This window comes from Ceratotherium simum, chromosome 17, assembly GCF_057802395.1.
Source record: "Ceratotherium simum simum isolate JZ-2026a chromosome 17, ASM5780239v1, whole genome shotgun sequence".
NCBI classification, from domain to species: Eukaryota; Metazoa; Chordata; class Mammalia; order Perissodactyla; family Rhinocerotidae; genus Ceratotherium; species Ceratotherium simum.
In genome coordinates, this window is record NC_141916.1 from 54,849,650 (window position 1) to 54,876,381 (window position 26,732).

The following is a 26,732-nucleotide window of genomic DNA, read 5'->3' on the forward strand; positions in this document are numbered from 1 at the left end:
CCCTTGCTGGGCACTTAGGTTGCTTCCAAGTCTTGGCTATTGTCAATGATGCTGCAGTGAACATAGGGGTGCATGTATCTTTACGCATTGGTGTTTTCATGTTCTTTGGATAAATACCCAGCAGTGGAATAGATGGATCGTATGGTAGTTCTATCTTTAACTTTTTGAGGAATCTCCATACTGTTTTCCACAGTGACTGCACCAGTTTGCACTCCCACCAGCAGTGTCTGAGAGTTCCCTTCTCTCCACATCCTCTACAGCACTTTGTGTTTTCTGTCTTGTTAATTATAGCCATTCTGACTGGGGGTGAGGTGATATCTCATTGTAGTTTTGATTTGCATTTCCTTGGTAGTTAATGATGTTGATCATCTTTTCATGCGCCTGTTGGCCATCTGTATATCTTCTTTGGAGAAATATCTGTTGAGGTCTTTTGCCCATTTTTTAATTGGGTTGTTAGTTTTTTTGTTGTTGGGCTATATGAGTTCTTTATATATTTTGGAGATTAACCCCTTATCAGATATATGGTTTGCAAATATCTTCTCCTGGTTGGTAGGTTGTCTTTTCATTTTATTGATGGTTTCCTTTGCTGTGCAGAAGCTTTTTAGTTTGATGTAGTCCCATTTGTTTATTTTTTCCATTGTTTCTGTTGCCCGGTCAGACACAGTGCTTGAAAATATGTCACTAAGACCGATGTCGAAGAGTGTACTGCCTATGTTTTCTTCTAAAAGTTTCATGATTTCAGGTCTTACATTCAAGTCTTTAATCCATTTGGAGTTAATTTTTGTGTATGGTCAAACTTTTATTTAAAGACAGCTTTGTTACTGTTCAAAAATATTTGAACTCAATATAATCAAAGCTCCAGAATTCTACAAAGCGTATAAGAGGTGACTTTGCCCAGAAATCCCTCTCTGCTGATCTTTTCAGCATCTCAATGTTTTATCCCCTCTTTCATTGAGCACCTGCTATGTGTCAGGCTGTGGTGAGGGTCAAATATGACATCCAGAGTCTACCTTTGAGTGTCTTACCTCATCTATGGTGTGCAAAAGTGTGAGGGCATTGTTAAAATGTCAGGTTGGGAAAAGTTTGGGAAAGGTTCTGTTGAGCAAGGCTCTGAAGTGAGCATGTTTGACATGGATGGTATCTCAGTGGGCTGACTTACTGCACTTGTAAGTGGAGTTATTTATTATTATTCACATTGATAGTAAAGGGTACTATGTCTGGTAGAGTAATGCTCAGGTAGCTGCTCTAATAAATAGACTAAAAAATAAAGAATGAGTAAAACACAAAAACAGTTCACTTCTTGCTAAAGTAATAGTCCTTGAGAGGTAAACAAGTTGGTGGAGTGGCTCTTTTCCATGTGGCTTTTCAGGGACCTAGGGCAATGGAGGTTCAGCCAATTTCAATTCTGACTTCCAAGGTGGCCTTGAGAGTTTCCATTCCAATTATTTGAAAGGAGAAAAGAGTGTGGAGGAGCATGCAGGAGCATGGAAGAAAGGTTGCCATGGGTCAGGCCTAGAAATAGCACATATCACTCTGTTCACATTCCTCTGGCTGGAATTCAGTTTCATGGCCATATCTAACTGCAAGGGAGGCTGGGAAATGTGATCTAGCTGTGTGTTCCGGAAGAAGAGGAGAACATGGATTTTGGTAAGCAGCTAGTAGTCTCTGTCATAGGGGCCTATCAAAAATGGTAAGTTTGGTGTGGCATGTTCATGTTTATTTTACAGTATTAAAGTTACAGATTTATGCATTTGTCTCCCCAAGTAGGCTCTGAGATCTTCAAGTTTCATCACCCAGGACAAGACAGGGTATGTGGTAAATAATTATTAAATGGTTTTTGGATGTATGAATGAATTAATAGTGAGCTGGTGTGACAGTAGTTGGCTAACAGACTCAGTTTCTTCTTTTTTAAAAAATATTTTTAAAAAATTGTTCTTTTAAATTTTTATTAAAATTCATCTGGCTAGTATGAGTTAGAGAAAGCAGGTGAAGACATTGTGAGTCTTTCTTTAAATGTGAAATACATACTTCACCTGTCCTTGAAACCCAAGCAATTTGATTCTTTGGGACACTGGGTATGAATTTGATTTCTCCTTGGGGAATTCAATCCTTTTCAGAATTTAAGTATACAGCCTTATGAAATTAATACATTCGGTTCAAGAAAAGACAAAAAGAGAAATTATAAAAATAATATATGAACTAGAGATACAGTTGCATATTTAAAAAATCTTTTAATAAAAATTTCATTATGAACGATTTGAACAAGGCACTTAGTTATAGGATTGGCTATGATCCTCTGAAGTTAGGTGAAATGATGAAATTCTACCTGAGGCTCATCTTTTTAAAAAGTTGCTTTTTAAATGCATGCCGTATTATGATAGTCTTATAAACTTAATTGAGGCTCCTCCTGGAGTGTCACATGTCTATGTTGTCAATTTAGAGGAAGATGCTTGCCTTCCTGTTTGTTATGGCAGGTAGATGTGCCTCCAGTTGCATCGCATCATTTAGGCACAAATTAACTCCATTTAATGACATTTAGCATTTGAATTTATTTGCATTGTCTAGAATCCATTCCTGCCCTGCCTGACTCTCAAGCTGGTTTTATGACCAAGGCTCTAAAGTGTGCTTTAGAAGTCAGGAAGCCAAACTGAAGCTGCATAAGGGGAGGGTCCTACCCCTGGTTGAGGCACACACCACTTCTATGGCCAGTGGGCCAAAGCATGCTCATGGGTTGCCAAGCATGGTAGCTTTTCCTTTTTCTCCAGTGGCAGTCTTCTCTGGCTTCTGGGTTCATGAAGCACCCAATTTTTTTGCCATCCAGACCACGGCAGGTCTCTAGTTCTAAATATTTATCTTCACTGTGCTAAGCAGCCATTTGTTTTATTTGTCCTAAGCTTACCTTGTTCAAGTTCCAGGTGGTGCTCCTTCCTTCTAATATTTCAAGACCTTGTGCTAGATCTGTGATCACATTTTTGATTCTCTTGGTCATTCTGTAGACCAACGGTCTCAACCCTGGTGGCACAACAGAACACCCCAGAAAAATGAAGTCCAAACCTTGAGGTGGAGCCCAGACATCATGATTTTAACCTTCTTAGGTGATTCCAATGTGCATCTGAGGTTGAGAACCACTCTGTGTCCCCATTTGTCTTCACTTGCCCAATTGCTGAATCCTAATATTTTAAATCTCGGTTCTCATGACCATCTTCTCCTCCCCACAGAGTCACTCTTCTATGCTTCTCCTTCTCCAGAACTACTTCTCCTAGTTCTGTCCTTTGGAATTTGGTGATCATAACTTCATTGATAGTCAAATGAGGACACATCTGGTTTTAAGTAAGAGTAATCTGGGTTTGGCTAGGCCAAAGTAGAGGTGAAGTTATGAGAAATTAAAAAATATGTCCCTCAAGCTTTTCACCCACCAGTTATTATGGGATCTCCAATCTCCCTTAAAGTCTGACCCAGTAATTATGGGAGTCCCTTGGTGTTTCTCAAGTGTGCTCATGAATAATTCTCCAAGATTCTACATGGCATCACCATCTCAGCTGATGCTTGCTGTTGAGACTTCCCTTTTTCAAAGCTGTGGGAAGGCACTTGCCCTACTCCCCAAGCTGATTATGTGCCAGTCTCTGGGCTCTGGGCTAAGGATACAGTGGTGAACGAGATATTCCGTTCCTCAAGGAGAGCACAGTCTAGCAGATGAAGCTTATTGTCTATATGATATGAATTTACTTATATCAGTTAACAACACTGTAATAGAGAAAATTTCTGAGCAATTTCCTATAGACTATAAATGTATTTGAGATATTTTATAAAATTCTCAGTTTTATCCATGTCCTTCACATCTGCTGAATCCTCTATAATCCTCAGCATCTCATCCAAATCCAAAGACCTCAGCAGGCTAAGAGGGGGAGCTATGATTGGAAGAGCTGTTTTAGGCTTTAACCTCAGACCCAGTCCATTTTGGGCAACAGAAAACTGTTCTACCTTCTTTGGGGATATGGGAATAAGAAAGAGATCCTCAATCTTGTTAACACTCAGGAGGAAGAGAAGGGTCAGAGATGGGAGATGTTTGTGGGTGGTGGAGGAGAATGAGGGACGTTGAAGGAACCTACCAAGTATACCCAGGAGAGGAGTCAGTTCATCTCATTAAAGTGGTGTGTGTGTGTGTGTGTGTGTATGTGTTTGTGTGTGTGTGTGTGGGTGTATAGAGGGGCTGGGGGAAGGATTACATTTTGCTCACCATTGCATCATCACTCTCTTTCACGTCAAAGTACTTGTAAAACAGGTTATAATTAACTAGCTAATGGAACAGTTTTGGCCAATTGTATTGTAGACTGGCTACTTCCTCATGACATTTATATGATGGAGGGATATTTATACTTTAATCTCATCAGCCACACTCAAACCACAGTGTGGAATGGGCTGCCAATGAGAAGGTTTCACTTAGGCAACTCATTCAAGGCCCAAGCCGTGAATTTTGTCATTGAGAGAAGTACTTCCTGAAATGAATTTCTTATTCTTTTCTTGTCCTCGGTCTTTGCTTTGAGGATTTTGGATCTGAGCATTGACTATAAATGCTATTTGTAAAAAGGCCTTTTTAAGGGCGTGAGGGATGTTAAGAATGTCCAGTCAGGAAGGGACTCATCAAGTTGTCTTGGGACTTATCAACTTGCTTCCTTTTGCATAGGATAGCTTAGTGGTTAAAAGTGTGGACTGTGAGTACACCACTTACTAGCTGGTGACCTTGGGCAACTTACCTGACCTCTCTATGCCTCAGTTTCCTCATCAGTAAAATAGAGACAACAGTATTACCTACCTCATAGGGTTATCATGACGATTAAATGGGTTGATACACGTAAGGTGCTTAGAACAGTGCCTAGCATATATAAAGTGTCAGCTAGTAGTGTTGTAGTTGTTGTTATGATTAGGGCAGGTCTGTGTTCAATTCAGAGGGGAATCTACTCTGTTTCAACACTCGCTTATAAGAATGGATTTCCTCATTCCCTACATCATTGCCTCCAAATGTTTATTGAGCCTCTGTTGCATCCAGAGTCCTATGCTAGGAGTACAAAGATAAAAGGCAAATTTTATGAACTTCTTGAGGACTTTCCTAAGTGGTTAGGGAAGGCTTGGTATAGGAGTAGGACTTTAGCTGATGGGACTTAGACAAGTGGAGAGAACATTCCAAGCAGAGGTGACTGCGTGAACAAAGGCACACAGTGGAATGTTCTTATCTGATGGAGGGATTAGGCAGCAGAGATATGTAACAGCCAGATACGGAAGTCTTTGAATGCCAAGTTGTTTGTAAGCCTCAAAACAGTGGATGTTTTTGAGTACCAGAGAGACCAGTGAAATAAGAGTTTTATGAAGTGTCACCTGTAGCAGCAAAGAAGTTAGGGATCCATCCATCTATCCATCCATCCATCCATCCATCCATCCATCCATCCATCCATCCAATTATCCTTCCTCCCTTCCTCCCTCCCCTCCCTCCCTCCCTCCTTCCCTCCCTTCCTCCCTCCCTCCTTCCCTTCCTCCCTTCCTCCCTTCCTCCCTTCCTTCCTTCCTCCCTTCCTTCCTTCCTTCCTTCCTTCCTTCCTTCTTTCTCCTGACACCTCATTTACCCTCACTATAGCCAGAGTGATCTTTCTAATGTAATTCTAATCATGTTGCTCTCCCACTTAAAATTCTTTAATGTTATAATAACTTGTGAACCCTGCATGTTGACAGAGTGGGATTTGGAGTGGGTACAGGATTGAGGAGAGATGTTTAGGGGCAAAAGTGAGAACCATTCCAAAGACCAAAGTCAAGAAAAATCAAGTCACCTTCTGGAAGCTGCAGGTAGCTGAGTCTCTCTGGAGTGTGGGTGTGTGTGAGTGTGAGTGGGGAGTGACTAGCAGGGGATGATTGACACTGGGAAGATTGATAGGAAAGATGGTACAGGGCCTTGTAACCATGTTAAAAAGTGCATACTATAAATCAGAAGAGTCCTTTCTGTGCCCCTCAAATCCCACCACATAGTGGCTACCTATAGGGACTATGTGAGCAGAAAAGGAGCATGAGGAGGGAGGCAGTCCTTGCCCTCAGGAGATTGATGATCTGAAAGAGCCAAGCCTGGTGGCTGATTGCAAAGGACCATGCAAATGATTGTCTTTTTCCCTGGAATCCCCTTTCCTCCCTTGGCCATTGGAAGATGCCTACTCATCTTTTCTAGATGCATCTCAAAACTCATGTACTCTGGAAGGCCTTTCCTAATAGCTTTAGGCAGAGCTGAAGGCTTCTGCTTCTGTAGGTCCTTGTTCATACTCCAACTTTATCTCTTTTCTTATTCCTAAGATTATCTCCCTATTCATCTATCTTCCTTTCTTGTTAGTCTACCATCCTTGTGAGCACTTGGGGGTTGGTGGAAAGGACCAAGTTCTGTTTAGCTTTATATTTCCAATGTATTATACAGTGCCTGGGAAGGTAGAAGGTTCTGGCATGAATGAGTAGAGATGTGAAAGATTATATATCTATTCCCCCTTCCCCCTGAAGAATGTCCAGGTGTGCTTGGAGCATGGCATGATGGTGTGTGTAATGGGGGATGGGCCAGGAGGGGCAGGGCAGGCCATGGATGGGTGTTGGGAGACGAAGTAGTTCAGAAAGGCGAGCAGGGGCCAGATCGTGAAAGGCCCTGTATGCATGTTAGACAATATTGTCTTCATCCTAAGAACAGCAGGAAGCCACTGGATGGGAGTAACTTGGTCAGATTTCTTCAAACTGATAACACTAGCTGCAGTGTGAACTGAGGACTTTGGAGGGGGACAAGATTGGCAGCAGGGAGGCCAGTTAGCTCTTATCTAGGCATAAGGTAAGGATGCAGATCGTGATGGTGTCATCACCAGGATGGGGATGTTTGAGCCTCAGGGGAGAGAGGGCTATTTTTGAGCCAAGGCTATAAGAGGAGCAGAGCTGAGGAGGAGGTTTGCAAATGGTCCTTTTTGTGTGGAAGGGGCTGGAGGGTCATCCTTCTGTTACTTTGGCCACATCCAGAGATGGAGAAGGGTGCTGTTCAGCAGGACTGTGGAGCAAGGGGTGGGGTGATGAGTAGGGCCATGGGGTCTAAATTTCAAGTTTGGTGCCTCAAATTTTGACTGTTGTCCTGGGTCGGATTCATGCAGGAAAGCAGGATGAGACCTCAGTGTAAGTGTGGACCCTGATCGAAATGAGTACAAAAAGCTCCGGCAGCAGGCGATGGTGGGAAAACTGGAGCCAAGGGACCAGGAGACACAGTCTAGAGCAAGGCCAGGCCAGACTGGGCAGAGAAAGAGCAGGAAGTGGGTCCACCAGGCACAGAGGAGGATGAGGGCTCTCCTCTCCCCTCACCCTATTGCTCTAGAAGGCTATGAGGGTCTGCACAGTTGGAAGATGAGCTAGTCACACATGGGGTGGTCAGTTGGGGTGGTCATTTGGGAATCTGGGCAAAGGCTTGGGACATAGAAGGAGTCCCTTTGACTGGACAATCAATGGGCTGCCACCAATGAGTTATCTTTACTCAGCGACACCAGACAATAAATGCTGCTCCTTGAGCCCCACTGTCTGCGGCTCCCTGTTGACCAGTGAAGTCCACTGGAAGAAGCTCAGAGGCCTTCCTCTGACCACCTCACATGTGTCTATGTGGCCCCACACCTCCACCTAGCCCTCCGTGTACCACTTCAGCTTGTGGAACTTCAATCGTGTCTGGGATAGAAGGAAATTAGCTTTGCTAATAGTATCTGAATATTCCTGTCACACCTTGATTGGCAGATGTTTGAAATAAGAATGAACTACATTTGATTTTCTGGGTCTCTAGTGACAAGAATAGGAGGGTCCCACAGCTAGATGAAGTATGTTCTAGCCAGAGGGAAGAACACATACAAGATCCTGGGCTGGGAGGGAGTATGGGGCATTGAAGAGACTGAAAGCGAAACAGTATGGCTGGAACTCGGGGATCCAGCAGGAGATGTGAGAGATGAGGCGGAGATGTGGGCAGACGAGCTTATGAAGGGTCTCACAGCCTGAGGGCGGTGGGAAGCACCGGAAGTCTCCACACGTGAGGGCTACCTTGTGGAGAACAATGAAGGGGAACAAGGGTGGAAGCAGGGGAGCTGCTGGGAGGCTACTGGAGTAATCCAGGTGAGGAGTTAGCTTGGACTAACGTGGTAGTCATGAAGGCAGTGAAAAACAGATCCATTGGGGGGATATCTCAGGGGTAAAATTCACGGGATTGGTGACAAATTGGCTATGGGGTCTGAGGGAAGAAGGCTATCAAGGCTGCCTGTAGATTTCTGGTTTGTGGACTGAGTGTACTGTGGTGGCCTTCATAGCGATAGAGAACACTGAAAAAGCATCATGTTGCAGAGAAGATCATAAGTTTAGTTTTGGACATGGTGGTTTTGAGGGGCTCTGAAGCATCTAGGTGGCGATGCCAGGTAGGCAGGGGGATGTGTGACCTGGTGGCTAGAGGAGAGTAATGGTTAAAGGTAAAATTTTGAGAGCCGTGAGCATATAGGTGATTATTAAAGCCACGGGAGTGGATGAGAGCGCCCAGGGAAAGAGTTAGAGTGTAGAGAAGAGGCTCCAGGTCCAAGCCTTGTGAAAATCCATCAAATTGATCCCAAGACAGGTAAGCCATGCCCCCGCCTCATGGCACCCATAGCCGCGTGAGGGTATCTAAGTCAGGAACACCCAGGGATCCGTTGCTCAAGGCAGCATGTGCCAAGAGCCAAGTGAGTGGTCCATGAAGGAAAAATGATTTCCAAATGGGTAACATGTTCCGTAGGCTGTGTATGATGGCTTTTACTTCTGATCAACCTCAACCCACCACTTCTCAGCTTCTTAGGGGATTCCTTTGGAGTGTGTTCACCTGCCCTATCCTTCCTGATGGCCAGGCTTCATTCATATCCCCCCTCAGCCTTCGTCTCATGGCTTAAGCCAGACCCCTTGGGTCTCTCCACATCTGTGTCATTAGTGCCTGCTGTGTCTCTCTGGAGCTGAACGACTGAACCATAAGCTGTGCTCTAATCATCAGTCGGGGTGAGAGAGTGGGCACGGAAGCAGGGCCCCAGGCAGCTGTGATCCATGTGTCAGAGGGCATGCAGAGGGAGCAGCCAGGATGGCTAGTGGGGCCCTGGAGGCCAGCCTCAAACCCCAGGTGGCATATTTGGGGGAAGATGGCTCCTGGATAGTGATTTGACTAAAGCTTTGGGCTGACTCTGAATCTGGGCTACCCCGAGTCACAATTGTGAATGCAAATATAGCTGTCAAGGAAAGGTGGACCTTGAGTGAGCATCACCTTAATACCTGCTTGGGTAAATATCAGGAGGGTCTTAGGCTTTTTAGACATGCATCTGGAGGTTTTCAGGTCTGCCCTGGGTGTAGAGTCCTGTTGTCAGTTTTGCCCCGGGCAGCAAGGCATGAAGGGAAGATGGCTGAGGCAAGACTAGGGACCAAGGAAGGAAGACCCTCCCTTGATGTCCTGAGCTGGAGAACCCCTGTTGCACCACCAGTGTGCATGCCCACTCGTGCTCTTCTGTGTTCTGTCCCCAGGGAGTGCCTTCGAAGCCACCCATCCTTCAAGACCAACTTCAGGCTCAGTTCCTCTGGAAACCTACTCTGGCCTTCTAGCCTTTCCTGGTCTCCCACAATATAGACTAGAGCCCACAATACAGAAATAAATTGTGAAAGCTTTACCCTGCTGGTTGTAGGTGTGTTTCCTTCATGTCAGCTCTATATTCATAAAGAGATGCTAAGTTTCTCAAGTGCAGGGACCAAATCTTCTCGGTTTACTGAAACTGTCCAGCAGAGAGGTGGGCACAGAAGGCGCTGCTCCACAACCTGGTGACTGACCAGAGCTCTGTTTCAAGAGATCAGGAAGAGCTGTGTTTTGTTCGTTCATTCATTCATTCATTCATTCAGCAGGGGCTAAGGGCTGAGCTGGATGTGTAAGGTGTGATTTCTGCTCACAGGGAGCTTAAAATGAAAATAGTAAGAATAATTATAATAGTCGCCTTTTGTTGCACACCCTTAGGCTAATGACCATTCTGGGTGCTTTGCGTGCACATCTCTTGTTCTCATTCTTGCTGTAATCTTGCAAGATTGGGATTCTCCTCATTTTGCGGTTGAAGAAACGGGCTCAGAGAGGTCTCAGAGCTGGCGAGTGGCAGAGCTGAGGTTTAAGCCCAGATGCCCTGGGCTGGGCTGCTCTGCTTGAAGGAGTGTTTCTCAGAGGCAGGAATAGATTGAGTCTGATCAGCCTCAAGACCTTGGCAACTCGTGGGCCCTGTCTGGGGCTTTGGTGTAGAGCAGAGTTGGAGTGATTCATCTCGCAGTCCCCTCCAGTTGAATGTTCTGCAGTTCCACCACGGACTGTGTTCCTTTCCCAGCACTGCCCTCCTGCTGTAGGTTGTTGTGGAGGCAGCAGGTGCACGGGGATCCTCAAGGGCATTGGAGGCAGCCCTTTTGTCAGAGGGCGCCCCTGCCCTCAGTGTTCCCGCTGTTGGTCTGTCCTTGCTCTCTCCTTGAGGGGCATGGGGGCTGGCCGGGGAGCCAGCTGGTCTGGCTGCCCCAGAAGAGGCCCTAAAGCCTAAGCCTTTGGCATTAATTCAAGGTGTCTCTCCAGGCAGTGCCCCACCCACCCTGGCTCATCTGACGCCACCTTCTCCTCTTGTCTGGGAGTCACAAGAGATTATGACAGCCATCACCCGATAGAGCTCCTGCTGGTGGCTCCAGGCCCTGTGTGTGTGTGTGTGTGTTTGTGTGCGTGTGTGTGTGTGTTTAGTGGGGCAAGCTCCCCCACCCCCGCTTCCTTCTACACTTTTCCCTCCCCTGTGGCCAGTGTGACCCTGGCTAACTATGGCTGTGAGGACTGACCGGGGAGGCAGCTGTGAGGAGACTTGGCCATTTTCTTAGGGCCACGCTGGTGTCTGTCCCTCAGTGCCTGGGTCTCCCTCTCAGGTTTCCCATCACCTGAAGCTGTTTTGCCTCGGTTGTCTTTCCCTCTTGCAGATATTCCCCTGCTCCCTGGCTCCCCACGCCGGCTGAGGGGAGGGGCCAGAGGGGGCCAGGGCCCCAAACATGGACAGCAAAACCTCAAGGTGCCGGGTCCCCGAGCCCCAGGGCTGCAGGGCAGTTCCAACCAAGATTCTGGCCAGCTCTTCAGTGGAGGGAGCTCCCACAGCAGCTCTGTGAGTACAGGGGTGGGGTTGGCGTCAGATGAGGGGTGGATCCCCCCAAGGGATCCTTTCGATTGGGGACCGTCCACTTGGGGAGCAGGAGTGTGTGTGTGTGTGTGTGTGTGTGTGAGAGAGAGAGAGAGAGAGGCCCAGGGTTTTTGTTAGGGCCTTTTCCTCTCCTCTCTCTCCAAGTCATGACGACAGAGTGTCTCAGCCACACTGGAGTCTCCTGGTCAGAGGAGGCTCAGGGAAGGAGGCGGTGTAGGAGGCCAGGTGATCCCACCTGTTGGTCTGCAGACCGCCTGGCTCCCCTCCCACAGGTCTGAGGAAGCAGACCTCTGCTGTGGTGGCTCCGAGGCTCTCCCCTGTGCCTGGTGCTTCAACTGGTTGCCCAGGTGACCTCTCAGGTGGCTGCAGAGGCAGCTGGGTATCAAACCAGTAATAAACAGGGAAACACCCAAAGGGGGAGGCAGGTCCCTCCCCTGCTCCGCCTCGATCTTTCTCCTCCTCTTCTCTCAACCTCCCCTGTCCGGGAGTGCATGAGAGCAGGAGTCAGTCCCCCTGCCACTGTCTCTGGTAGTTTCCTCACCAGTGGCTGGAGAGGAGGTGGAGGAGGAGGATGTGGGGCTGTGAGGGGCGTAGAGTATAGTGAATCCCCGTGGGGTGGGAGGTGGGGGTGAGCCAGGTGACAAAAATTGGCCTTTGTTCCAATGGATCCAGAGCACCTGCCAGTGAGTATTCCGTGTGTGTGAATATGTGTGTGTTTTCAGGCAGGCCTGCAGATCTGCAAGGAGGTGGGTGTGTGTGGGTGTGCCACAGTGCATGTGGAGGGCTGCGTGTGTGTATCAGAGTGCACTCGGGTGGTGTATTTGTGCATGTGCAGGAGTGCTGGTGCAGAGAGGCTGGTGTAGGTAACTGTGTGTGCATGTGCAGGAGTGGGCATGGGGCTTTGTGTGTGGAGGCAGGTGGTGTGGATGTGCAGGGGTTTGCTGCTGTGTGTGCAGTCAGCATACGTGTGTACATGGATGCTAGAGTGGGTGTGAGGGTACCCGTGCCCAGGCTGTGGACGGGTGGGTGGAGGGCTGTGTGGGCTGGGGGTGGCAGATGGACTTAGGCTACTCTATCCTTTCACTGGGGCACTCGGGGCCTCTGGGCCTGAGGGGCTTGTTCCTAGTCCACCTACTTGGGCCCAGAGCACAAGGTCAGCCCCCTCTGTCTCTCACCCCTTCCTCACCAGACCTTGCCATGCCTGACCTGTTCTTTCTGGCTAGGTCATCAACAACTACCTGGATGCCAATGAGCCAGTGTCCTTGGAGGCCCGCCTGAGCCGCATGCACTTCCATGACAACCAGAGGAAGGTTGACTATGTGCTCGCCTACCATTACCGGAAACGCGGGGCACACCCAAGCCATGGCTCCCCTGGCCACTCACTGGCTATCATCTCCAATGGGGAGACGGGCAAGGAGCCCCGTGCTGGGGCTCCCGGTGACATTGAGCTGGGGCCGCTTGATGCCCTGGAGGAGGAGAGGAAGCAGCAGCGGGAGGAGTTTGAGCACAACCTGATGGAGGCCGGGCTGGAGCTGGAGAAGGACTTGGAGGTGAGGTTGGGCAGGTGGCAAAGGGCCACAGGAGGGGATGGCCCTGCAAGGCTGGGCTCCTTGTGATTGGTGTCACTGGCAGGGAGCCTTGGCTTTTTTCTGGCAGGTGGCATTTTTTTTTTTTTTTCTGGTGGGCAAACCAGATTTTCTTGTCCAAGGAATTGAGGAAGAGTCTTGGTATAGCTGGTGCCTCTGTCTAGGGGATCTCAGGGAGTGGGGTTGGGGAGGGGTACACCAATCTGTTCTGTGGGTGTTGGCTTAGTTAGAGATTGAAGGCAAGACATTTCTTCCTGGCTCCCCATCCTATGGCCTTCTCCACAATGGTTTCCTTGGGATGAAGACTCGGTTTGCCTGTTGAACTTTGGATCAAAATTCCTCTACACAGGATCTACTTCACTAAGGAGTGTCCTTGCCTGGGGCTCCCTGAGGAAGTTGATTGTTTCGGAACTGAACATTGGGCATATTTTATCAACTTGTGAGCTATATATACTCTCACCTCTGGTCAGTAGCTAGCCTGAGGGAATCCATGGAAGTCCATTTATCTACATATCTATCCATCCATCCATCCATCCATCCATCCATCCATCCATCCATCCATCCATCCATCCATTTATTCATTCAGCTAACCATCCATCCATCCATCCATCCATCCATCCATCCATCCATCCATCCATCCATCCATCCATCCATTTATTCATTCAGCTAACCATCCATCCATCCATCCATCCATCCATCCATCCATCCATCCATCCATCCATCCGTTTATTCATTCAGCTCACCATGTTTCTTCATACCACAGTGATCCTTTAAAAATGACCTACCCTCTCCATCCCTTCCAAACTCATCTTCTACCCCTCCCACCCTCCTGCGCCTGCTCCAGCCCACTGGCCTTATCTTGATTGTGGATGGTCACCCTCACTTCAGTGCCTTTGCATTAGTTGTCCCTCGGCTTCAGGCACCTTCCTGTGCATGCTCAATCTCTCACTTCAGCTCTCTGCTCAAATGTTACCCCCTTACAGACATCTTCCCAACCATCCTAGCTAAAATCCCCCCTCCTCTGTCACTCTATTCCTTGACCCTACTTTACTTTTCTTCTTCACACTTAGCACTGCTACCTGAAATAACATGATAGGTTTATTTGTTTTTTGTCTGTGCCTCCACCAGCTCCATGAAGGCAGGAGTCTTCTTTGGTTCACTGCTGTGTCCCCAGGACCTAGGACAGAGTCTAAACCATAAAGTAGTAGATGCTTAACAAGTGTTAGTTGAATAAATAAGTGACCTCCCTGAGTCTCAGGTTTCTCAACTGCAAAATAATAGATGCCCTACTGGATTGTATTTTTGTATGCCCCATCATTAGGCGGGGCAATGAAAACCTCTAGCACAATGTCTGGTACATAGTAGGTGCTCTATAAATGCTTACTATGATTATTTTAAAAGGTTTCATGATGAGGGGTGGGGTGCCATTCTCATCAGAAACCTGTTTTGTAAGACTCAAGTTAACACTGTCACCAAACTGGAAGGGACCCCCAGAGGTTATTCATTCATATTTCTGTCCCCAGGCAGGAGGGCCTGTGGCCTGGCTCAGACCCTTGTCGTGCTGACCTATGTTGCTTATCTAGACCCTCAAGTCAGGTCACTCCTCTCATTATTCTTTCCACCAATGTAAGGACAGTGTGTTCTTTCAGGGCTATTTGGGGCTCCCTTGCTGTGGGAGTACAGATTTTCACTTTTTGAAACCCAAAGCTCACTTGTGCCTCTCATGGGGGTCTGGTGGGAGGGTTTCTCGGGGTAGTGGCATGTTTTGGGGGCTGTACAAGGAGCTCTTGGCACTACCACTGTGTGTGGCACTACCACTTTCCCTCTTTCCTTGTGATTTGATGGCTTTCTTTAGTATTATGTTTAGATTTCTTTCTCATTTTCTTTTATGTGTTGACTATAAGTTCTTCCCTTGAGGTTCACATATAACTTCCTACATAAATAGCAGTCTGTTTTAAGTTGATAGGAACTTAAATTTGAACTCATTCCAAAGCTTTACCTTTTTACTCTCCCTACCCCATGATTTATATTTTTGGTGTCACATTTTACATCTTTTTATTTTATGCAACCATTAACTATTTATGGTAATTTTAGTTAATTTCATTAAACTTTTGTCTTTTAACCTTCATGCTTGGTTTATATGTGATTCATCCACTACCTTTGTTATATATTTACCTTTTCTAGTGAGATTTTTACTTTCGAATGTTTTCTTATTATTGACTAATGCCATTGCTTTTCAGCTTAAAGAAGTCCCTTTAACATTTCCTGTAAGGCTGGCTTAGTAGTGATGATCTCTAGTTTTTGCTTCTCTGGGAAACTCTTTTTTTTTTTTTTTTTTGTGAGGAAGATCAGCCCTGAGTTAACATCTGTGCTAATCCTCCTCTTGTTGCTCAGGAAGACCGGCTCTGAGCTAACATCTATTGCCAATCCTCCTCCTTTTTATTTTTTTTTCCCCAAAGCCCCAGTAGATAGCTGTATGTGATAGCTGCACATCCTTCTAGTTGCTATATGTGGGACGCGGCCTCAGCATGGCTGGAGAAGCGGTGCGTCGGTGCATGCCCGGGACCCGAACCCAGGCCACCAGTAGCGGAGCGTGTGCACTTAACCGCTAAGCCACGGGGCCGGCCCTGGGAAACTATGTCTCCTTGAATTCTGAATGATAACGTTGCTGGATAGAGAATTCTTGGTTGGAAGTTTTTCTCTATCAGCACTTTGAATATGTCATGCCGCTGTCTTCTGGCCTGTAGAGTTTCTGCTGAGAAATTTGCTGATAGCCTTATGGGATTTTCCTTGTATATAACTGGTTGTTTTTCTCTTACTACTTTTAGGATTTTCTCTTTGTCCTTAACTTTTACTGTTTTAATTATAATATGTCTTAGTGTGGGTTTCTTTGGGTACATCTTATTTGGAATGCTCTGTGCTTCCTGGATCTGGATGTCTGTTTCCTTCCCCAGATTAGGGAAGTTTTCAGCCATTATTTCTTCAAATAAATTTTCTGGCCCTTTCTTTCTCTCTTCTCCTTTTGGGACCCTCCCTATAATATGAATATTATTCTGCTTGATGTTGTCCCAGAGATCCTTAAAGGTATTTTTGCTCTTTTAAATTCTTTCTTCATTTTGCTGCTCTGTCTGGGTGAAACCTATTATTTTGTCTTCCAGCTCACTGATTTGTTCTTCTACTTCATCCAGTCTGCAGTTGAACCCCTCTAGTGTATTTTTCAGTTCAGTTATGATGTTTGTTTGGTACTTTCTTATATTTTCTATCTCTTTGTTGAAGTTCTCACTGTGTTCATCCATTCTTCTCCTGAGTTCAGTGAGCATCTTTATGACCATTATTTTAAACTCCTTATCAAGTAGATTGCTTAGCTCCGTTTCATTTAGTTCTTTTTCTGAATATTTGTCTTGCTCTTTTGTTTGAAACATATTCTTTTATCTTCTCATTTTGCCTAACTCTGTGTCTTTGTTTCTATGTATTAGGTAAATCAGCTACCTCTCCCAGTCTTGAATGAATGGCCTGAGGTAGCAGATGTCCTGTGGGGCCCAGAGGCACAATATGCTCTGGCCACCAGAGCCTGGTGCTTAGGGGGGGTCCACCGTGTGGACAGTGTGCACCCTTCTGTTGTGGTGGGGCCATGGCTGTGGCACAGGGGTGGGTGGGGTTGGCACCTGGCCTTGCTGTGGGGTGCAGCTGTGTGACTTGATCTTTTTGGGTGGAAGTTTCCATGTCTGTAAAAAGGGATTAACAATACATTCTTCATTGGGTTGTTATGAAGAGAAGCAAGACAACTAAATAAAGTACTTAGAACAGTAACAATGAGTAAATGTCACTGCTATTATCATTATTTTGAGTTGCCAGATTTAGTAAATTCAAGATGCCTAGTTAAATTTGAATTTCAGATCAACAACAAATAATTTTTTACCCCAAGAGTCCCATGCAATGTTGGGGACATACTTATACTAAAAAAACTATTTGTTGCTCATTTATAATTCAAATGTAACTGTCTTGGCAACTCTTACTACTACTGCTGGTGTCACTGCCCACCTTTGCTGCTCTCCAACATGTTTTGTTTTTGTTGCTCTTGGATTTTCCTGGGTTTGGCTGGGAATGAGGAGGACCCAGAGATAACTCTTGGGAATGACCAGTGTTAAATGGGGAAGTGGAGCGTGTCCTGGATTATTGTCCCTGTTGTATAACCCCCAAAAGCTCCTCCCTCCCAGCCCCCATCCATGGCTTCAACACTTGCTTAACTCTTTCCTTCGTGGGGCTTTTCCAGGTTACTCAGCCTCCCCCAAGCCATCTTCTGTCATTAGAGCCTTCACCACTCATGTAGCCATCATGACCTACTGTCTTGCAGTGTTGTCTCTCTCTTTTCTAAAAATTAATTATTATTATTAGTTTTGGGGCCTCTGATGCAAAGTATTGAGTTAATTGTACTTCTCAATCATGGTGCATTATGGTCATTGGTCTGCTCAAAGACCCTCTTGTTATTTATTTAAATACTCCCTTGCTCTTCGCCACCTGCTCCCTCCCTGGGGAATCATTCCAATGCATGGCATTTCTGGGAAATATATAGTGTTGTGTTTTGCTTTACACATTTTTTTTTCCTTTAAAAAATAGATTTATTGTTTAAAAGTTTTAGATTTCAAGAAATATTGGACAAATAGTTCCCTTATACCCCATACCCAGTTTCCTTTATTAATAACATCCACGTTAATATGGTACATTTGTCACAATTAATGAACCAATATTGACATACTATCATTAACTAAAATCCCTACATTATTCAGATTTCCTTAGTTTTGACCTATGGTTCTTTTTCTGTTTCAGGATCCCATCTAGGATCCTGCATTACATTTGTTGTCATGCCTCCTTAGGCTCCTCTTGGCTGTGACAGTTTCTCAAAACTGTATCCATTTTTAATTTACATAAGAGGCACTCTATTTTATAGCCCATTCTGTTTCTTACTTTTTTCCCTCAGCACTATATTTTTGAGACCAGTCACATTCTGCAAGTGAATCTAATCCAGTTTTTCTAATGGATGAGCAGTTTGTAGTCACTACAGTTTACCTAGTCACTCTCCTAATGATAATGGGTGCCCGGGTTGCCTCCAACTGTGTGTCACCCCAACAAGACTGAGAATGAACTGTCACCTCCTTCAGGGCCAGCAGTCCTCGATCTTCTCCATCTCTCTCCCTGCTCCCCACCCCCTATGCCATGTGGGTGCTAAACGCTGGTTGGAGATTCATCAGCTAGAGCCTGTGAGAGTCGGAACAACTCTTCTAGGAGTCTGCTGGGGTCTGAACAGCTCTTCTCCATGTCAGGATGCTCAACCTCCTGCCTTGAGCAGCAGCCTGGAACTGGCACCTCACAGGAGTGGGGCGTTGCTTGACTGCACCTGGTGGCAGTTTGCAGAGCGGGTGCAGTGGCCTCACCTGCTCAGCTGTCCCCACCCTTCTGGGCTAGGCTGTCTTTTAGGCTCTGGTTTCACTTTGATTTTGAGATAAATGGAGAGGAAATTGGTTTCTATCAGAGGCCCATTAAAAATTATTCACTTAACCTTACAGATCAAAAGAACTTTGCATCCACCAAATTCTAATTGATTGAATATTGTAGAATTCATTTCTCACCCTAGTTGATATCTGGGCATGCTTTGGACAGGATGGTAGTAGGTGCACACCTTCCATTGGGTGTTTCACTTTTTCATTTGGTGTGCATATTTCCATGTATTGTCATTGTCTATATTCTTATTTTAAAGTCTATTCAGTATTTACTGGGTGATTAAACCGCAGTTTGCCTATATATTTTCTTACAATTGGCCATTTGGTTAAAATTTCATTTAAGGATGGCAGCCTGTTTGGAAATGGGCACCACTGCCAAATGGGAGGCCAATGTAAGCAGTTAAGGGACTTATCCAGCCTTGAGCCTCCAGATGGGGCTGTAGAGTGGGTGGGCTGTACAAGGCCTCGTGTGTCACACCTCCTGTGACACACCTCCTCCCACTGTCTCCCACACCTCCTGCCCTGACCCAGAGAGCTAGAAGGACAGAGGAAGAGATTTAGATGCATAGGTGGCACGAGGCAGGTTGGGGGGAGAGTGAGTCCCAGAGCTGGGTGCAGTGCAATGCACTTAGTGGGCTTGGAGGGCATATTTGTGGACTTGGGTGTAAAGACCTTATTCCATCCTGCAGGCCCTGAAATTCCAGCAGGCATGGCCCAAAACTTCCTCTTTGTGGGCACCTGGATCTTCCAAACTGGAGATAGAGGAGAGGGCATTGACAGGGAGGCCAGGTGTCCCCATGCTCAGTGCTAGTTTTCCTGGGATTAGGGCTCCAGAGAACTGACAGCAGGAGCTGCCTTTATTCAGCATGGTCTGGCTTCTCCAGCAGATCTGTGGGCTGCTTTTGGCAGATTCAGGCATGGAAGGGGCAGAGTGCCAGCTTGGAGGCCCCAGAGGCCCACAGCTTCATTCAGGAGGCAGAACTCTCTGACTTGGTATCAGGTGGGAACCCAGGAATGACCAAATTCCTTCTCTTTCTGCAGAGAGGAGACCCCCTTCCCCCAAGCCATAGGATGTCCCTGACCCCTGACTGCTCACCCTATAGGCCTGGACGTCTGACATCTCAACCCGAATTACATGTTGAGTCAAAGGAATAGTTTAGGGGACATCTGGGGTGTGGGACATCATGACGTCCTACTAGGGCTCATTTAGGGGAGAAGATTGTGGGCCAGGAAAATCAGAATGTCTCCTCACTTCCTTAAAACTGGAGGCCACTGTTTCTTGACCTTTTCAAGAAACGCTCTTTTCCCACCTGCTTTTCAGGAAGTTTCTATACGTCTGATGGAATAGCTGATAGGACCATCTGTCCTCCTAGGCCACTGGACGGAGGTTGGGTGACTGGGAAATTGCTCTATCTTTAGAGTTTGGTTTAATCTATAGTTTTAAGGAAGGAAACTGACTTTCCTGAGCACCTTCTGTATGCCTCGTAACATGGGGTCTTGCTTTCACTGTGCTCGCTCATTCAGTCTTCATGAATACCCTGCAAGGCAGGTGCTGTTCCCATCTTTTTAAGGTGATGAGGAAACAGGCTCAGAGAGGTTAGTGACTCAGCCATGGTGACATCTGCTAAGTGGTGCAGCTGGGATTTGAACCCCGTCTGAGCTTCTGACCTTCTGGGGTCTTTGTCTTCCCAGGGAGAACTGCCAGCCCTTGATAGCAGTGTCCTGTTCTTCCCTCCTCAGAATTCAGAGTTCTCTGCAGGGACCAGGAGTTATTTATCCAAGGTGGGGGAGACCTTGTCCTCCTTTACAGGAGCATGTGGGTGTCAGAGCAGAGAGTACCACCAGTCTGGGCTTTTTGCTCTCCTGGAGGCTGCTCGGGTCTCCCCGAAGCACCACGCCAGCCCTGGGTGACCATTTCTCCTTACACGGCATCTGTCTGCAGCCCCACAGATTAGACACAGACCTGCTGCCATCTTCTCTCTTACTGGTACAGAGCTTGTGTGAACCGTACAGAGCTTGCATTCTTATAACTCTCAGATCCTGCTTTGCTGGGAAAACTAGGACTTAGGAAATTTCTGAGTCCTTAGGAAAACCTTGTTTGGTTTTCTAGGGTGGCAGTGTGCCTGGATGTCTTCCTGTCTGTTGCTCTGCCTCAGGCATCAAGCAGGTTGTTGGGTGCTGGAGTGAGGGGGGTGGTGTATTTCTATGGGGTAGGGGTCCCCAGACTCCTGTTGACCTGGTTATAAAATCAGTCTGTTTCCTCCTCAGGAACCAGATAGGGGTTACGCATTCTTGGGAACGGCTATAGGGAATGCGGGGAAAACAGGAATGTGGAATTTATTGATGCCCAGCCCACACTGTTTCTCGGTGATGGCTGCTCTGCTCTCACGAGCGTGGGTAGAGTCACGCAGCTGTTGACTTGCGCTAATGACTGGGGAAAATGTGATGATTTCCCCCTGGCTTTGGATGTGTTCTCTCCCACGTGCCCCGCCCCGAAGCAGCATGCTGGAGCCTTGCGCTTCTCACCTGCTTCTCTTTCCTACTGCAAGGGATCTTCAGGGAACACAACCAAGACAGCCCAGCAGCCCCTGCCCCTGGGACTGCACAGCTGAGCAGAGTGGAGCCACAGCAGGGCTGGTTGGATCCGATCTCCCAGGGGAGGCCTCTAGGCAGCCTGGGGGTGGGGATTCAGACAGAGGCAAGGAGGGAAAGTCAAGCTCCCTAAACCTGGGTAAATGTCTATTTCCTTTTTCAAAGAGTTTATAATTAAAAATTTAACATTCAGTATTCTCACTTGCTCATGGCAACCCCACTGAGGTGGCTATTGTCCCCTTGTCATAGAAACATAGAGTGCCTTGTCAAGCTGGTGAGGAGCAGGGTCGTGCCTTGAAACTAGGTCTCCTAACTCCTGCTCCCACTAGTCTCTTAAAGTGACTCTCCAGGGGTGGCGTTTGGCCTACACAGTCACCCAGCCGTGGAGATAAGCACTGTCCAGGGTCTAGTGACAAGCAGGCTGAGGGTTAAACAGAGGTGGAAGGGAGCTGGGGTGTGGCTCTTTCTCAAATCCTTTGTGTCTGGTGTCTTCTTTCTATCCACAAGGGCTTCTAGGGGTCTCCAGGATTCCTCAAATGGGGCTGGAAGGAGGTTTCTGGGCTTTGATGTGCCATATCCCCCCCTACAGTAGCCGAGGCCAAGGATCAGTGATCCATCTGGCCTGTACACCACCTGAGCTGCTGTGTGTTTTGCTGGTTTCTGTTACCAGGTGCAATCTGTGATGTATGAGAAAATGGGATCATGGGACGATAGAACTGGGAGGGCTCGAGCTCATTTCTCTGAGTTCCGTCAGAGAGCAGGAACTGAAGTCAGAGAGAGGGTGTGACTGTTAATGCCTTAAGCTAATTGACTATTGATTATAGAGAGTCTGTGCAAACAAATAAGTCAAGGGGGGTAACTGCCTTCAGTTAGGCCCATCTTCCTTATAGCTCCGTTGTCATCTTCCTGTGAGGCTGGCATCTGACTGGTGCTCCTGGTGTGACTGTCAAAGACCACGCTGTGCTGGTTGTTAACTATTTTGAGTATCACGCGTGCTTCCTACCGTCATTTACAACAGTCTGTGTTTGGTGAAGAGAGGGTCAGGGAATAGCTGATCTCTATCCTGCTAATCGTTCCTCTTCCCGGCAGTGCTAGATGTTTTGGGCACTGAGACAAATATGGAGGAAAAAAACGCCCTTCTCCGTTTGTCATTTGATAAGTTCAAGGTCGTATCAGCCAGAGGCTGCTTGGGCAGTCACTTCAGACGTAAAGACACTCCACAGGAAAGCAGCTGCCCAGGGAGACCTGCCAGGCTCCTGCCTCTCATTAGCAGACATTTCCTGAGCACCTACTAAGTGCCACGTCCTGGGCTAGGACCCAACAACACAGAGGTGAATAAGATGTGGTCTCTGCTTTCAAGGACCTTGTAGTCTATTAGAGGAAGCAGACCTGACCACAGAGATCACGTAAAGAAGTCTAAGAGTGCAGTAACGGAGGTGGAAAGAGAGGGCTGGGAGAGTGACCGACGGCCTGGGCGACTCGGAGAAGTCTCCCCTCCACCTTGAAGCTCTTGGCTACGTCAGCTTCCCTCTCCCCGCCCCCAGAGGCTTGGGTCCTGGCAGAAGTGAGTGGCTGTGTCTCCTACTCTTATCAGGTCTCCAGGAAGCATTCACCCTCTGCAAGCTGAGATGCTGGCGAGGACTATGCAAGTGTAGAAGCTTTAGCTGAAGTGGGTGTTGTATGTGGCCTGGTCTTTCCTTAAGCCTTCGAGTTCTGGAGACACCCAGTGGTTATACCTGGTGCTTGACACATGGTGAGGATGGTTCTGGGGCCACTGCCGCCTTAAGTGTCCCTTTCTCTTCACTGCAGACAGAGTCTCCCTGCTACCGCTGGTCAGCTCCTTAGGATGCCACGATACCTTATATCTGCTGACCCCTGGGGCTGTGTGGCGGCATCAGGGGTTCTTAAACCTGGGGTTTGGTGAATAGAATTCAGGGGTAGAATTCATAAACTTGAATGGTAGAAAATTGCACTTTATTCCCACCAACATTTAACTGAAACTTACCATTTACTTCAATTAATGATATAGGCACAAACCTACGTTACTAGGAGTTCCTGTGAGCTTGTCACCAATACAGTAGATTCGTATCACATTATAGTTGTTGCACAATCTCCAAAAGGATTGACACTCATCACTGCTTTGAAATTATGACAACTTTTAGATGTGTTGCTAGGTCTTTCTATTTAATGTGTTGATAAAGAAGCAAGTGTTATTATTATTACTGTATCACAGATTTATATGTAAATATTTTGAAAACTATATTTCTATATACTTAGTCTCCTTGTATTCTGTGTAATTATTTTACACATTTAAAAACATTCTGGGGCTGGCCCGGTGGCTCAGTGGTTAAGTGCGTGCGCTCTGCTTCGGCGGCCCAGGGTTTACAGGTTCGGATCCCAGGCGCACACTGACGCACCGCTTGTCAAGCCATGCTGTGGCGGTGTCCCGTATAAAGTAGAGGAAGATGGGCACGGATGTTAGCTCAGGGCCAGTCTTCCTCTGCAAAAAGAGGAAGACTGGCGTTGGATGTTAGCTCAGGGCCGGTCTTCCTCACAAAAAAAAAACATTCTGAGAAGGGGTCCATAGATTTCATCTGACTTTCCTAGGGCTCCATGCCCAAGAAAGATTAGGAACCCCTGAACATAACCTTGAAAACCGAGAAGCCTCAGGCAGGGAGTGGCTGTCCTCCCTGGCTGCTGCACGAAGGGACACCAGATGGGGACACCTGCCACTGCTCTCTGGAAACTGACTGGCTCAGAGAAGGTTCCTGAGGAGTTCTGATGCACGGGCATGATTTGTGGGGCATGTCAACTGAGCATACCTGACATGAGCTGAGCCCCTACATGCTGCTGCGCCTGGGGCCTGCACGGCTAATTGCATTTGGAAGCGCGTGGTTCAGCCCATGGTATGCTTGGATCCAAGAAGGAAATGGAGTGGAAGGGGAGTGGGCTGTGTGCCAGAAGACCTGGGTTCTAGCTCCCATTCTGCCACCACTGGCATCTTTCTGGACCTCCACTTCCTCATCTGGTAAAGGAGAAGGTTGGGCATAATCGGGGATTATCAAACTATGTACCTGAGAGTACTGGCTGTCTATGACTTAGAGTGAGGTAGTCTATGCTAAAATAAAAATTGATACTGTTTTCTCAATTTACTGAAAAATTGCATTGCTAAAGATAATTTTCTCAATTTAAGATTGTTCTTATACGTCTTTTCCTTAAACCTTTGGAAGCTATTACTCCTTGTCTGCCAGTAAGTACTTGTTGAGGGTAAAGAAGTGGGTGAGACGTAAAAGAATATTAATGGAAAAACTTGAATTGGCCAAATGTGTTTAATTTCACAACTTAATTTTGGTTGTGATTTTCTGTTGTCTATCTTATGGATTCTTCCACTAAAATCGTTCCTAGTTTAAACGTTGGACTTAAGCGTGTCGGTATTTTAAGGACATCTGTAAAGGGTTCTGCAAAGAGCATTGTGACCTGGGGGTATAATACCAGCTCCTGCCGGTCTCCAAGGCCCCTCACTGCTCGGATATTTGTGAACATATAGCGCCTCACGATGCATTCTGCTAAGAAGGCTGACCTTTGTTCTGGATGCACAAAGGGGAGTGGGTTGGTGAGTCTGAGTGGGGCAATGGCCTTTCTCCTGGGGAGATAATGCTCCTGTTTACATCCAGGCCACAAACAAACCAACGGTGTCCCCGGTGTGTTCCCAGCCTTCCCTGTTCTGTGCACCATGACCATAAGGAGGACAAGCCAACAGTACAGAGGAAGCAAAAGGAAGAAGAGCTGGCAGGGTTGTTAGCTGTGTCACTATCTACTGAAGTGGATAGTGCACTGTGGAGACCCCACCTTCTCTCATCCCTCCATCCTTCTCAACTTGCCCAGGAGCTCATTCAAGGCAAGATTCATGGAAATTGACAGTTATGGTCTGATGGATCCTAGGGAATCCTGAGTCCATTCCGACATCTTCTAGAATGTGTTCACCATCCCTTGAGCACTGCTGGTCTGGGGGTCTCATCTGCTGCATACCACCTCACCACGGCCAGCATCTGGACTCTCTGTCCAGCTCGGCAGTCCAGGGGGTTGGGGTGTGGGCCTGGACTAGGTGACTACTGGTATTCTTATAACCTTCTTGTGGGGTTTCCGCTTGGGGATCCATTGCTGTCAGGTGTTGAGGGGTGGTGTGTGTCTGGCTGAGGACGTTTTAACCAAAGCTGTATTTCTCCCTTCTCTTGGAGCCCTTCCAGCCCAGTGAACTTACGCTTAGCTCATCCACAGGCTCTTGGAGGGTTGAGGCTTCCCAGGCTTCAGAGAGGGCCTGCGGGGTTTTAACACCTTTCAGGAACAGGAAGTCAGAAGGAGTGGAATTTGATGGGTGTGCTGTTCTGCTGTGTTTTTTTTGTCAAGTGCAGACACAGAAACCCCCAAAGACTTCGGAATTGAAGCCCTGGGGCCCTCGGAGTTGGCGTGGGTTTGCTGCTGGCTCCCTGCACACGCTACCCCTCCGTGGTTACCACGTTGTGTGTGTTGCTATGTACTGTTCTCAATGTGCACTGTGGAGCTGGAGAGGATGTGTTCAGACCAACTCAGGCCATGGCCTGTGAACGTGGCCTGGGGGGTCTCAGCTCTGCCTGTGGAACGTTTAGAAAACCAGTGGCTATCGATGGGAGCAATCTCTTGCCTGTCACCTGGACCTTCCCGGCAGCAGGGTGCAGTGGGAAGGACATCGTGTGCAGAGGCAGTGAGCGGGGTTCACTGACCGGTGCCTTCATGCCAGTTTCTTAGCCATGCTGGGTCTATTTTCTTATCCAAGATCTGCAGCAACTCCTTCTATGGGTGAAAATGCTTCATAGATTGTAGAATGTCATCAAATGAAGGGTCATTATCTTCACAGTTCTTTGTGGGAATGGTGTGGGGCTTCTTCTTGCCTGGGGTTTTCCTCTTGGTCAGTGGGCCCAAGGTGGCTCTCCCACCCGTTCCCCTTTTGGTTTAATGTTCCAATTTTTTACCCTCTCTTTGAGCTGAGTTGAATTTCCTTCCCATTTTCTGAATGAATGAACATGCCTAATGTGTGGATTAGGCATCCCCAAAGGGAGGAAGTACAGGGACTTGACTGTCTAGTTGGGAACAAGAGATATGCTCCTGAACAGACAGCCCACAGTTCAAGGCACATATGCTGGTTGCTTCTTTTCTGGGTTCCCCTTGCAAGATGTCTCACAATGTCAGCTTTGAATACCATGATCAGGATCTTGAATGCCACTGCTTACCAGTTTCATGATTTTAGGCATAACCATTTACTCTCTATACTGTCATTTGCTGAATATTTTTGCTAAATTGGCTCACTTTTTAAACTTAAATTTATTTTAAAATGAAATATTGTATCATCATCATAAATGGAGAACCAATTTTACTGGCCGACAAATAGACAATAACTACAAAAATAAACCACACCAGAAACAAAATAACATTATTTAATTTCTGGCTGGATACAGTTGGCTGCAGAATGTCTGAGGCTGGGGTCCTGCCTTCTTGTTGAGAAGGAAACTTAACTAGTGTCAGAGAGGTTGAAGACATATCAGCATCAGACTGAGACTTTATCTTTGCAGGATAATTGAAAAGGGACTTATTATTTAAAAATGTTATTTGATGTTCCGTTGTCTCTGTCCGTAATCTAATGCTCCTCGTTCTGTACTTGGGCAACAGTACCAAAACGCTTAGTACACCCTCTGGAGCTTCTCTTGTCCCCAGATAGATTGCAGACTTTGAGAACAGGGACTGGTTTTATTCCTTTTTGTTTGTTTGTGTCTGACACACAGTAGATT

At 46.9% G+C, this 26,732-nt stretch overlaps 1 protein-coding gene across 1 annotated transcript in view; it reads left to right on the plus strand.

The window, feature by feature from the left end:
• The window catches only part of ANO2 (anoctamin 2), a 331,112-nt gene that overhangs the window by 9,218 nt on the left and 295,162 nt on the right, over window positions 1-26,732 (plus strand). The window contains exons 2-3 of the mRNA XM_087441928.1: window positions 11,020-11,198; window positions 12,458-12,784. Of these exons, the coding sequence (XP_087298054.1) occupies window positions 11,020-11,198; window positions 12,458-12,784 (506 nt within the window). The remainder of the gene's footprint in view (window positions 1-11,019; window positions 11,199-12,457; window positions 12,785-26,732) is intronic.